The sequence below is a fragment of the Heteronotia binoei genome, chromosome 5, assembly GCF_032191835.1.
Source record: "Heteronotia binoei isolate CCM8104 ecotype False Entrance Well chromosome 5, APGP_CSIRO_Hbin_v1, whole genome shotgun sequence".
Lineage (NCBI taxonomy): Eukaryota > Metazoa > Chordata > Lepidosauria > Squamata > Gekkonidae > Heteronotia > Heteronotia binoei.
This window is the reverse complement of record NC_083227.1, coordinates 94,148,119-94,161,989: the sequence shown is the minus strand read 5'-3', so window position 1 is coordinate 94,161,989 and position 13,871 is coordinate 94,148,119. Positions and strand designations below refer to the sequence as shown.

At 45.1% G+C, this 13,871-nt stretch overlaps 1 protein-coding gene across 3 annotated transcripts in view; it reads left to right on the top strand.

The window, feature by feature from the left end:
- Window positions 1–13,871, top strand: part of HDAC11 (histone deacetylase 11) — a 126,001-nt gene that overhangs the window by 31,657 nt on the left and 80,473 nt on the right. Inside the window, exon 4 of one of the 3 annotated variants that reach the window (XM_060238292.1) lies at window positions 11,489–11,515. The exons of the other annotated variants lie outside the window; for them this stretch is intronic. Coding sequence (XP_060094275.1) covers window positions 11,489–11,515 — 27 coding nt within the window. The remainder of the gene's footprint in view (window positions 1–11,488; window positions 11,516–13,871) is intronic. 3 annotated transcript variants of the gene reach the window in all.

Genomic DNA, 13,871 nt, shown 5'->3' with positions numbered 1-13,871 from the left:
TTGATACCTGAAAATAACTTCTGTTGTATCTGGGTGAAAGAATAGCCGATAAATACTGATAAAGTATTTTCTGGCTATGAACATCCGTAGTTTCTAGCCAGTAATTTTTTCTGTGCCGCTTCAAATTCATCCATACTATGGTATGGAAATCACATATGTGAGTACTGTTATGACTCGCTCAATATTTGTTTTGTTTATATTACAGAAAATTATGTTGTCTTGTGTAAATCACTTTTCTGTTTTAAGCAGAATACCAGAAACAGATGATGGTTTTAACTGTGTTTATAATTCTAGAAATGCTGCATCTCATTTGCCATTGTTTGCCACTCACTGCCTATATTCTGTATGTTCCCCATTTTGCCAGCACTCTGCTCTGTTACTGAGGTTCTCTTTTATTTAGTCTTCTATGCAGAATGGAAAGCTCTTTCAAGCAATTCCCCCTCCTCCCATTCCCAATCTTTAAAAATAATTCCAGTTAACCAGTTTTAACTTAATCACTCATAAGCACATTCATATTGTGTCAGAATTGGTGTGTGCCAAAATTTTTTAAATTTATTTTTATTTTTGGGATTTATATCCCACCCATCTCACCAAGGCAGGCTCAGGGTGGGTAACAACATAAAAACCTATACATTAGTTCAATTAAAATTCTAAAACCAACGAAAAGTACAATTTAACAGTTAGTTAACACAAGATGGCTATATTCCATAGCTCTGCTCAAAACTGCTGATAGTAATCAATAGCCAAAATGTTCCAGAAAATAAGCAGTAATGACAGGTCAAGCCAGTATACCACAGGAGGGGCAGGTCGAGCCAGATGTCCAGATCTCAGCAAAAAGCCTGGTGTAAGAGCTCTGTCTTAGCGGCCCTGCGAAACTGCAATAGATCCTGCAGGGCCCTCATTTCCATAGGGAGCTCATTCCACTAGGTAGGTGCCAGAGCTAAAAAGGCCCTGGCCCTAGTATAAGCTAGATGGACATCTTTTGGACCAGGGACTACCAGTTGACATTGATCAGCCAATCTTAAGGCCCTCCCAGGCACATATGGGGAGAGGCAGTCTCACAGGTATGTTGGATCCTGGCTGTTCAGAGCCTTAAAGGTCAAGACCAAAACCTTGAACCTGACTCAGAACACCACTGGCAGCCAGTACACGTCACAGAGAATTGGCTGCATATGAGCCCATAAAGGTGCCATCTCCAGCAGGCATGCTACTGCATTCTGCACCAGCTGTAACCTCAGAGTCAGGTGCAAAGGTAGGCCTGCATAGAGCGAATTGCAGTAGTCTATTCTGGAAGGGACTGTTGCATGGATCATTGTGGCCAAATTGCTGGAAGAAAGGTAGGGAGCACATTTCAGAGAGCTCTGGGATAGAGCAGAGAAGTGCTACAAGGGTGAGGTTTGTGGCTCAGCAGCTGGGGAAGTTGCTGAAAACTTGTGAGTTTGTGTGAAGGGCTGAAGGTGAAGGTGATTGAAGGTGATTGTTGTTGATTGATTAGGAGTGACTGTGTTCCCCACCCTCTTTGCATTATTAAGCTGTTCCTTGCCAGAGAGCTAAAGGGCTCTTGGCCTGTGGCTCTTAGCCTGGGGGCTGTGTAAGGACCAGGAACCCAGATTCCTTGTGTTCCCAATAAGGTAAGTAGACTCTCCAGATGGGGAGCCACATAAACGAACAGGGTTTAAAAGGGAACTGTATATTTTTAAAAAGCTATCATGAAGGTAGAATGCCAGCACGGGGGTAGGGGCTTTCCAGTGTTTTGCACTGAGTGTCACATGTATGACTATCTGCCCACAGGACAGAGGTCTTGGGTGTATGCTCGATGCAAGGAGCTCCTGGTCCTCAGGAAGCGAGTTCGTACCCTTGAGGCCGAGGTGACTGACCTGGAGAAGCAGAGACAGTCAGTTAGGCACTCGGAGAAGACTCTCAGGGACATGTTAGATGAGCCCCGCTCTGAACGTGGCAGCTATATAGCCCTCTGCTGTCTGTTGCCCATTTGGGCTAAGTGCTGACTCAGAGGGCGGCCAGGATCCTGCTGAGACTCAAGCATCCTTACTCCTAGAAGAGCCAGGATCCTTTCAAAATTCAGGGCTCAGGGAGCGTCTTGCTCGTGAGTGTGCCGCCCTCCTCCGATCCCTGAGGTCCTGACGAAGGCGGTCACGCACCTGAGCCACCTGAGAGGGCGAGGCAGGGGGGCTTGGGTCTTCTCCCGCAGGAGGCAGGGGCACTGGTGCAGGTGGCAGGGGCACAGTTTCTTCTGCAGGCTCAGCTTCTTCTAAGGGGTCCCCAGCACCCATGACAACTTGCCTGCCTGGTGTGAAGGTAGCGGACATTACGCGTGTAGTAGATAGACTGATAGACAGTGCTGGGGAGGAGCCAGTGGTCATGGTGCATGTTGGCACCAACGATGTGCGGAAATGCAGTCGTGAGTTCCTGGAGGAAAAATTTAGGCTGCTAGGCGGGAGACTTAAGGCCAGGACCTCCAAGGTAGCCTTCTCAGAAGTGCTACCTGTTCCACATGCAGGGCTGGAGAGACAGGCACAAATTAGAAGTCTCAATGTGTGGATGAGACGATGGTGTAAGGAGGAAGGGTTTAAGTTTGTTAGGCACTGGAATGCTTTCTGGAACAGGCGGGAGCTGTACAAAAGAGATGGTCTCCACTTGTCCCCAGATGAAACCAGGCTGCTGGCGCTTAAAATCAAAAAGGTAGGTGGCAGAGCAGTTTTTAAACTAAATCTTGGGGGAAAGCCGACAGGAGATGAAATGTCTCTGGTTTGGGAGGACTCATCTCAAAGAGATGAAGGGTTAGCTGTTACTTTTCTACCGGGTAATGGATCAGAGTTGTCCACGGAGATGGTGACATACAGTATAGACTGTCTGCTAGAGTCTTGAGGTGGCAGGAGGAAGGTGGTGGGCCTAGCTTGGGAAATTATAGATGTTTGTACACAAATGCTAGAAGTGTTCGAAGTAAAATTGGTGAGTTGGAATGTTTAGTGTTGGGAGAAAACATAGACATTGTGGGAATTTCAGAAACTTGGTGGAATGAGGAGAATGAGGAGAATCTGTGGAACACGGTGATTCCTGGATATAAGTTATATCGAAAGGATAGGGAGGGAAGGGTTGGAGGTGGAGTGGCTCTGTATGTCAGAGAGGGCATACGTCCAGTAAGACGTATTTAAAATGACAATCCTAGAAGCTCAGATAAAATATATACCACAAGTTAGGAAAGGCACAAACACGTATAAGAAAAGGCCTGCATGGTTAACAAACAAAGTATTGGAAGCTGTAAAAGGTAAGAAGGACTTCTTTAAGCGGTGGAAAGCTAGTCCAAATGAGATTAATAAAAGGGAACACAGCCTGTGGGAAAACAAATGCAAGACTGTGATCAGGCAGGCAAAAAGAGACTATGAGGAGCATATTGCAAAAAACATAAAGACCAACAATAAAAATTTCTTCAAATATATTAGAAGCAGGAAACCAGCCAGGGAGGCAGTGGGGCCCTTGGATGTCCAAAGGGTCAAAGGATTACTGAAGGAGGATAGGGAAATGGCTGAGAAGCTGAATGCATTTTTTGCCTCTGTCTTCACTGTGGAAGATGAGAAGTGTTTGCCTGCTCCAGAATCACTTATTTTGGAAGGGGTGTTGAAAGACCTGAATCAGATTGAGGTGACAAGAGAGGAGATCCTACAACTGATAGACGAATCAAAACTAATAAGTCACCATGTCCGGATGGCATACATCAAGAGTTCTGAAAGAACTCAGAGTTGAACTTGTGGATCTCCTGTCAAAAATATGTAATCTTTCATTGAAATCTGCCTCCATTCCTGAGGACTGGAAGGTAGCAAATGTCACCGCCATCTTTAAAAAGGGTTCCAGAGGAGATCCGGGAAACTACAGGCCAGTCAGTCTGACTTCAATACCGGGAAAGTTGGTAGAAACTATTATCAAGGACAGAATGAGTAGGCACATTGATGAACACGAGTTATTCATCAAGACTCAGCATGGGTTCTGTAAGGGAAGATCTTGCTTCACTAACCTGTTACATTTCTTTGAGGGGGTGAACAAACATGTGGACAAAGGAGACCCGATAGATATTGTTTACCTTGACTTCCAGAAGGCTTTTGATAAAGTTCCTCATCAAAGGCTCCTTAGTAAGCTCGAAAGTTTTGGAGTAAAAGGACAGGTCCTCTTGTGGATCACAAACTGGCTAATAGGAAGCAGAGAGTGAGTATAAATGGGCAGTCTTCACAGTGGAGGACGGTAAGCAGTGGAGTGCCGCTGGGCTCAGTACTGGGTCCCATGTTCTTTAACTTGTTCATAAATGATTTGGAGTTGAGAGTAAGCAGTGAAGTGGCCAAGTTTACAGATGACATTAAATTGTTCAGGGTGGTGAGAACCAGAGAGGATTGTGAGGAACTCCAAAAGGATCTGTTGAGGCTGGGTGAGTGGGCGCCAACTTGGCAGATGAGGTTCAATGTGGCCAAGTGCAAAGTAATGCACATTGGGGCCAAGAATCCCAGCTACAAATACAAGTTGGTGGGGTGTGAACTGGCAGATACTGCGGTCGTGGTAGATAACTCACTGAAAATGTCAATTAAAAAGGCCCACGCCATGCTGGGAATTATTAGGGAGGGAATTAAAAACAAATCAGCCAATATCATAATGCCCCTGTATAAATCGATGGTGCGGTCTCATTTGGAATACTGTGCAATTCTGGTCACCGCACCTCAAAAAGGATATTATAGCATTGGAAAAAGTGCAGAAAAGGGCAACTAGAATGATTAAAGGTTTGGAACACTTTCCCTATGACGAAAGTTTAAAACGTTTGGGGCTCTTTAGCTTGGAGAAACATCAACTGCAGGGTGACATGATAGAAGTTTACAAGATTATGCATGGGATGGAGAAGGTAGAGAAAGAAGTACTTTTCTCCTTTTCTCATAATACAAGAACTCGTGGGCATTCAATGAAATTGCTGAGCAGTCAGGTTAAAACGGATAAAAGGACGTACTTCTTCACCCACAGGGTGATTAACATGTGGAATTCACTGCCACAGGAGGTGGTGGTGGCTACAAACATAGCCAGCTTTAAGAGGTGATTTGATAAAAATATGGAACAGAGGTCCATCAGTGGCTATTAGCCACAGTATGTATGTGTGTATATGTATGTATGTATATATATGTGTGTGTATGTATGTATGTGTATGCATGTGTGTGTGTGTGTATACACACACATATTGGCCGCTGTGTGACACAGAGTGTTGGACTGGATGGGCCATTGGCCTGATCCATCATGGCTTCTCTTGTGTTCTTATTAAGCAGGATACAGGATGACCTTGACAGACTGGAAAACTGGGCTGAAACCAATAAAATGAATTTTAACAGGGAGAAATGTAAAGTTCTGCATTTAGGTAGGAAAAATCCAATGCATAATTATAGGATCGGGAGACTAGACTTGGCAGTAGACTATGCGAAAAGGATCTTGGAGTCTTAAGTGAACCATACGCTGAATATAAGTCAACAGTGTGATGCAGTGGCTAAAAAGACTAAAAAGACAGAAGTATAGTGTCCGGATTATGTGAAGTAATGGCATCACTTTGCTCTGGTAAGACCTTACCTAGATTATTGTGTTCAGTTTTGGGCACCACATTTTAAGAAGGACAGGTCTCAGATTCAGCAGGAGCTCACAGGAGCACAGCTCCTGAACCCTTCTGATGCTTCCCCCTCTTCCTCCCCACCTATCTTGTCCATTGAATAGTAGGTGCAGCTGCATACCAATCCCTGAATTAGGAGAGTGGGCATCCAGCTACAAGCATAGCCAGCTTCAAGTGGGAGGTTAGATAAAAATATGGAGCAGGGATCCATCAGTGGCTATTAGCCACAGTGTGTGTGTGTTTTTTTGGCCACTGTGTGACACAGAGTGTAGGACTGGATGGGCCATTGGCCTGATCCAACATGGCTTCTCATGTTCTTAAAGATGGGAAAAGGCCTGCCAAAGATGAAAAAAGGCAGATTTGGCAGTCATTGTGACCTCAGCCTCCATAGATAAAGTGGCATTCAGTGTTACACCTAGGCTCTGGACCTTGGATGCTGGCATCAAAGGTACCCCATCCAAGGCTGGGAGTCAGATCCCCCCCCCAAAAAAAAGTCCCCATGACCTAGATACAGGATCTCTGTCTTCAGTGGATTCAGTTTCAGCATACTCTGCCTCAACCAACCAGCCATGGCCTCCAATGCCTGGTGCAAATTATCTGAGGCCGAGTCCAGGTGGCCATCCATTAACAGATACAGCTGGGTGTCATCTGCATATTGATGACACCCAAGCCCAAACTCCTGGATCAAACTCCCTGGAGGACACCATAACTTAATGGGAGTTGCAGGGAGACCCTCTCCCCCAGTGCCACTCTCTGTCCCCAATGTTGGAGAAAAGAGGAAAACCACTTCAAGGCAGTCCTCTGAATCCCCATGTAAACGAGGAGGTAGATCAGAAGATCATGATTGACCGTGTTGAACACTGCTGTATGGTCCAAAAGTAACAGCAGTGCCAACCCACCAGTTGTCTCCAGAGGTCATCTTGAAGATGATGAAGGTCCTGTGCCTGAATTGAGGGGGGTGGGTCTGTGCACCCAGCTTCCAACCATGGACGGCACTGTGTTAGTGCTGACCCAACAAGTGAAGAGTCTGGGAGTGATCCTGGATGCCTCACTTTCTATGGAGGCCCAGGTCACGGCGGCTGCGGCAGATCAGGCAGCTAGCACCATATCTTCGCCCCCAAGACCTGGCTACAGTGACCCATGCAATGGTCACTTCCAGACTAGATTACTGTAACTCGCTGTACGCTGGCTTGCCCTTGAAGCTGATCCGGAAACTGCAGCGAGTGCAGAATGTGGCTGCTCGCCTGTTGACTGCATCACCTGTAGGGGTGAGCACGCGGCCGGTGCTCCGCAGCCTGCACTGGTTGCCAAAAGAGTACCGGCTTCGCTTCAGGGTGTTAGTTCTGATTTTTAAAGCCTTACGCGGTCTGGGGCCAACATACCTGTGGGACTGTCTCTTCCCCTTATATGCCCCAGAGGTCACTTCGTTCGGCCTCCCAAGATCTTCTGACCATTCCCGGTCCAAGAGATGCCCGTCTTGTCTCTACCAGGGCCAGGTCTTTCTCAGTCCTGGCCCCAACCTGGTGGAATCAGCTCTCTATGGAGATCCGGGCTTGCTAGCCTTTCATAGGGCCTGTAAAACGGAGCTGTTCTGCCAGGTTTTTGGATGAGGCGGCAGGCATCTATTCACTAGATTGGTTGGTCTGCCCTACTGTACTATCCTACTGCACTTTGCTGCATTGTATTGTTATGCCATCTGGTTCTGCTGAATTATTCTGTTGGACTGAATATTGTAATTGGTTTTTACTGTTATACTGTTTTATTGTTATGTTGATTTTATTGTGATTTTATTATTCATGTTGTGCTCCACTCTAAGCTCCTATGGGGAATGGGCGGAATATAAATAAACAGATGATGATGATGATAATAATAATAATAATAATAATAATAATAATAATAATAATAATAATAATAATAATAATAATAATAATAATAATAATTAATAATCTGCAGGGATGACCAAAGGTGTCTCAGTCCCATGACCAGATTAGAACCCTGACTGGAAGGGGTCTAGGATAGAGGCATCCTCCAGGAAAACTCTCAACTACCTTACCTAGGAATGGAAGATTTGACACTGGGTGACCAGTGTCACCCTAGTTGAGCAGGACCATTGGGTCCAAAAATGGCTTCTTTAAGAGCAGGTGCACCCCCCCCCTTTCAGGAAAACTCCTGAAAACAGGGATTGATTGCTAATCTCACACAAGGGGATCCTGTGTGAGTCATTTGACAAATGAGCCATTTGCCAAATAATGAAGTATGGCTACTTATAAATAGGGATGAGCGCAAACTGGCTTATGAGCCAAAAATTCAGCTTGAATGTCCTCAACCAAAGTTGGGGAAAAGTGCCTTCCCTGAACATTTACTTTTGTCTGGTTTGGCATTTCAGGTGATTTAAACCTAAATGCTGAGTGGCAGTGGTCTGCTGCTGACTTGTTAGGTTTAAATGGTTGTGAGCCATTTCACTGGTCAGTTTTGCTTCCCCCTGCCTTGAAGTGGGGTGAAGCAAAATGGACCGTTGAAATAGCTCACAGCCATTTCATCCTAACTGCTGGCAGGCATGCCCACCCCACTGTTAGGGTTAAATGACTGCAAGCCATTAAACCCATCAGTTTTGCTCCCCATCCTTCACTTTGAATGGCAGCCATTTACCGTATTTTTCGGACCATAAGGCACTCTGGACCATAGGACACACCTTCCTCCTTGGGGGCGATTCGCTGCCTCCGCCTCCAATCCCGGCACTTCCCCCGCACCTGCCTGCCTGGCTCCAGCTTCTTCCAGCAAGCGCTGGGATCGCTCCACGCTGCCCCCACTGCAAACCCAGCGCTTCGTGAGCGCCGGCTGCGGAGAGGGCAGCATGCTTCCTCCGTGCCTGTCTGTCTGGCTCCAGCTCTGACGCTTACAGCAAGCGCCAGGATCACTCCCTCTGCCCTCCAATCCCAGCGCTTGCTTTAAGCATCAGAGCTGGAGCCAGGCAGACAGGCACGGAGGAAGCATGCTGCACCCTCCACAGCCGGCGCTCACGAAGTGCTGGGTTTGCAGAGGGGGCAGGTGCTTCCTTCGTGCCTGTCTGCCTGGCTCCAGCTCTGATGCTTAAAGCAAATGCTGGGATCGGAGGGCGGAGGGAGCGATCCTGGTGCTTGCTGTAAGCGTCAGAGCTGCAGCCAGGCAGACAGGCATGGAGGAAGCACGCTGCCCTCTCCGCAGCTGGCACTCGCGAAGCACTGGGTTTGCGGTGGGGACAGCATAGAGTGATCCCAGCGCTTGCTGGAAAAGCTGGAGCCAGGCAGGCAGGCGCGGGGGAAGCGCCGGGATCAGAGACGGAGGCAACGGATCCCCCCCCCCGAGGAAGGTACCTTCGCTCCATAAGACGCACACACTTTCCCCCCCACTTTTTTTTGGGGGGGGGAGTGCGTCTTATGGTCCGAAAAATACGGTAATCCTTCCCTGGTGATCCCCTGCACTCAGGAGAAAAGGGGAAGACTGGCTCAGTTCAGGTGGGGGCCTTTTGGCTCAGTTTGGGGTTCGTGGCTGTCCTGAATCCTGAATCAATTTTTTTAGGTTTGTGCCCATCTTTAATATTTGATAGATACATAAAGCTTTTTTTAAAAAAAATGCATGCCATGTAAGCATATTTTAAATTGTAGAATATGTTTTAGCTTCGTTTTAAAAGACCAGTGGCAACTGATTTGTATTTGGAGTCATGGGTAACACCTGATGAAGGGAGCGACTTCTGAAAGTTCATATTCCAAAAATTTGGCCTCTGAGATGCTACTGAACTTGAATTAAGCTTTTCTACTGCAGATAAACATGGCTAACACTATGGTTAACACAGTTAGACATATGGTCTAACTGTTTGGAGAGCCAGTTTGGTGTGAGAGCCAGTTTGGTGTAGTGGTTAAGTGCATGGACTCTTATCTGGGAGAACCGGGTTTGATTCCCCACTCCTCCACTTGCACCTGCTGGAATGGCCTTGGGGCAGCCATAGCTCTGGCAGAGGTTGTCCTTGAAAGGGCAGCTGCTGTGAGAGCCCTCTCCAGCCCCACCCACCTCACAGGGTGTCTGTTGTGGGGGAGGAAGGTAAAGGAGATTGTGAGCCGCTCTGAGACTCTTCGGAGTGGAGGGCGGGATATAAATCCAATATCATCATCATCATCATCATCATCATGGTTGTCTTGAAGATAAAAGGGAGAGAGAAATAACATGAAGAGATTGTTATATATTCTGTGAGCCTGTATATTAATCATACTAAATTATGATGTCCTCATTTTGCATTTTTTTCAAGAACAGCATTGTTTTTTCTTAGTGTAGAATTCTGTATGCCATGAACATAATTGAGTGATATTCTTCCCTTTATTGGGTGAATACTGGATGTTGGCCTGATGCTGTCCTTCTTTAGCATCTAAGTCTGATTTATTAGTTCAAGTGTTTGTGTCTTTTGTGGTAATGCATATGCTCCCATCTTCTTGTTACTGAGGAGAATACCCTTTTTTCTGATACCTGTCCTTGAAAATCATCCCATTTTTCCTTCAATTTTTTTTTTTTTTTGGTTGCCTTTGAAGATATTTATTAGTGTGAAATGTTGTGATTGTCATTCATTAGTTCTAGTTCCCTCCTCTGAGTTCTAGAAATTCCTCTAGTGCACATGTCCGTTATAAATACATGAATGCTCACTCACCAGTTTACAGTTTGCCATTTAAATTACTGCAACTTCTGTAGGTAAATATGTTCCAGTCCAGATCATGGTCTGAGGGCACAGGTCTTGGTCAGGTTAGTGTCTTAATAGGACCTGGAAAACTGTGTGTATTACTTAAAGCTCCATAGCAGAGAGCATGCATGAATTTTGAAGTCTTTTTAAGTCCACAAGAACAGACAGCGTTTTAGCTTTTAATGGAAATCAGACTATTGAAGAGTATGAGGTCAGAGTTTATATCCTCATTCAGGCATGTATGTAGGTTCCTTTTTCCGATTCTGAAAATACAACAAGTTTTAGAATGTGATAATGCTTAGATTCTTATTTCTCAGATCCTTCCACCCATCACTAAACAACTTGGCTCTGTTTCTAGTTATGGGGGTCTTTGGAAGTGAGAGGTTGAAGTGGCCAACCACAAACCTTATTTAAAATTCGACAGAAAAAAATGTCTTTATGGTCTTCGTGCTGTATCAAAAATATATCATTCCACTGTTTTCATAACCAGAATCACTGCTGGAATCACACACCCACTTTGGTACTATTACATATTGTTAAAGTTTCTACTCTGCTTGCTGTTTGAATAATTTGTATATTAGAATATTATTCCATCCTTCATCTAACAGGGGAGCATACATGATTCTCTCTTTCATTTTATGCATACAACAGCCCAGTGAATGAGATTCAGCAGAGCAAGATATACTGTCCTAAGGAAACCCAATGAGCTGCATGAAGAAAATTTGTCATATTGCCTGGGCTTTGTCCAGAATTTAGGCATGCCGCCAGTACCCATGAGACTCTTTCTTTCTTTCTTTCTTTCTTTCTTTCTTTCTTTCTTTCTTTCTTTCTTTCTTTCTTTCTTTCTTTCTTTCTTTCTTTCTTTCTTTCTTTCTTTCTTTCTTTCTTTCTTTCTTTCTTTCTTTCTTTCTTTCTCTCTCTCCATATTGATTTATTTATTATTAAAGATCTTGATACCTTGTATATTATGCAGTCTTGTAATATTTTTGCAGAATGCTGTTCACAATATGGTCAGGAAACCTGTGCAGGACTCAAATTTACTTTGCACAAAACATAATTTGGAGATTAGCTATGGCAATAAGTTATTCAAAATGACTGAATATATTTTCTTCAACTTTTTGTTTTTGTATCGCTTACAGAAGCATATGCTGGAAAGCTTTGAAGAGGTATTCTAGAAATCATTTTGCGCTTTGACTATATATTTGAAAGTGCTATGAATATAAATGCAGATTAGTTATTCATTGTGTTGTCATTTTAATTGTGCGGTTGCTGGTGACCAATGTTATAGCGTGCATTAGCTACATACTGCACTGAGTTCATTGTCATTATCCATCATTGCTCTATATTTACATGTTGTTATTCTGTTCTTTGGTATTTTACTAATTTATTTTTGTATTAAAATCTTTGCCAAAAATAATAATATGATGCTTCAAGATGAGGCACTGAAAAGGTCAATTTCTCTCAACCAAATTTACTGGCATTAAACATTTTTCTGTGCTTGCTTTATTTGGTTTCTATATTTTTCACGCTTAATGATCCAGTAGAAGGCTTTGCATATTAGACATCTTTTTTTCTGTTCTCTAAACAGCACTTGCACATAATGCCTTAAAAACCATGTTAGGAAACATCTTGAAATGTGCCTGGTTTTCAGTATACCTTTCTGCAGCCCTTTATTCCATCTTTGAGTAGCAGTATAGTAGGGCCCGCTGCCACAGTGAGTTGCGGTAACTGAAGACTTACATGTTCCATGTGAGTTGCAGTAACTAAAGACCTACATATTCCATACAGTAACTGAAGACCTACATGTTCCATGTTGTTGCTTTAAGTAATGATGGTTCTATAAACAAATCACAAGATAAGGGGTAAGGAAGATTACACAGCAAGTCATATTCTGATGTGAAATGATAAGTTGCTACTCTTCCTGAGGATCATTGAGACACAATAAAATCACTGCTGAAAATACTAGGTGCTGCAAAGAAATTTCTTGGCACTGTGGCAGCCTGGCACCTGGATTTATGAAGCCCTGGCATAACGTTTTTTTGAAAAGCCTATTGATTCATACTTGACTGTTCAAAGCTTTCTGTAGCTTATGCTAAACCTGTATTTGATAGTTTTCTGCAGAACCCCTAGTTAGTCTACAAAATATACTATCGTTCATAACATCCAGTTAATTGCTGCTGTTTGTGAGAGGCAGGAAATACAAAGTTTTCCTTGATGGGTTATCACTAGAAGGGAAGCAGATGTGTGAAAAGGAGGCAAAAAGAGTATATCTTGAGAAACTGATAGCAGAGTGCCTCTGGAATTATGGGACTTTCCCTGTTTTCTGTGTAATTCTGCATCCAGGAGGCTGAATTCAGAAATCATAGTACCAATAACAGATAATAAAGTACAAACTGTATTTTATAAACTATTGTTTATTATGATGTCTCAATTCAGTCTCTAACTGTATTTATCATAGAATCATAGAGTTGGAAGGGACCTCCAGGCTCATCTAGTCCAACCCCCTGCACAATGCAGGAAACTCACAAACACCTCCCCCTAAATTAGGGTGACCATAATGTCTGAAGGCCAGCCAGGGACACTGGGGGGGGAGGGGTGGTGGTGTGTGCGTGCGAAGCGCGTGCCCGCCGGAAACAGGAAGTGATGTCACTTCCGGTGACGTCACTTCCGGTGACGTCATGCCACCACCGGAAACAGGAAGTGGCATCACTTCCTGTGACATCATTTCCCCCGCGTCACCTGCCGGAAACGGGAAGTGACATCACTTCCTGTGACATCATTTCCCCCAAATGACATCATTTCCCCCAAATGCCACTGCCGGAAACAGGAAGTGACTTCACAGCACTTCCTGTGACGTCCCCAAAAATCCCCCAAATATCACCGCCGGAAACAATTTTGTTCTCAAATCCTGTATATACTTCATCAGTATATGGGATAAGGCACTTTCTCAACTGTGCTGCATAATGCAGCCTATTTATTTTGTCCTGTTGGCTCTATCTGCGCCACCTTTATCACTTTCGGGGTGTGGATCCCCCAGTGGGGTGGTCTCCCGACTCCCTCCGCTGACTGTTTCTGATAGCCCTGCGCCCCCTCTTTTATTTGATATGTGTCCCGTGCGGGTGCCACCCTCCCGCCGGGAGATGCCGCAAAATGAGCCCCCTTGAGGCTTATGGCGGCAGGGCTCGGGGGAAGCGAGCTAGACTGCTGTTCTTTTGAGGGGTTATAGAGTGTTTCGAGCCCGTCCCTGTGGCATCGGTCCCATCATTGTGGGACCCAGGGGGCCGGCGCAGCGGCACGCCGAAGCAGCCTGTCACTAATAACACCGGTCGAGATGCAGGACAGGAACCTGGAAGTGACCGACAGGCTGCTTCAGCGTGCCGCTGCGCCGGCCCCCTGGGCCCCACAATGATGGGACCGATGCCACAGGGACGGGCTCGAAACACTCTATAACCCCTCAAAAGAACAGCAGTCTAGGTCGCTTCCCCCGAGCCCTGCCGCCATAAGCCTCAAGGGGGCTCATTT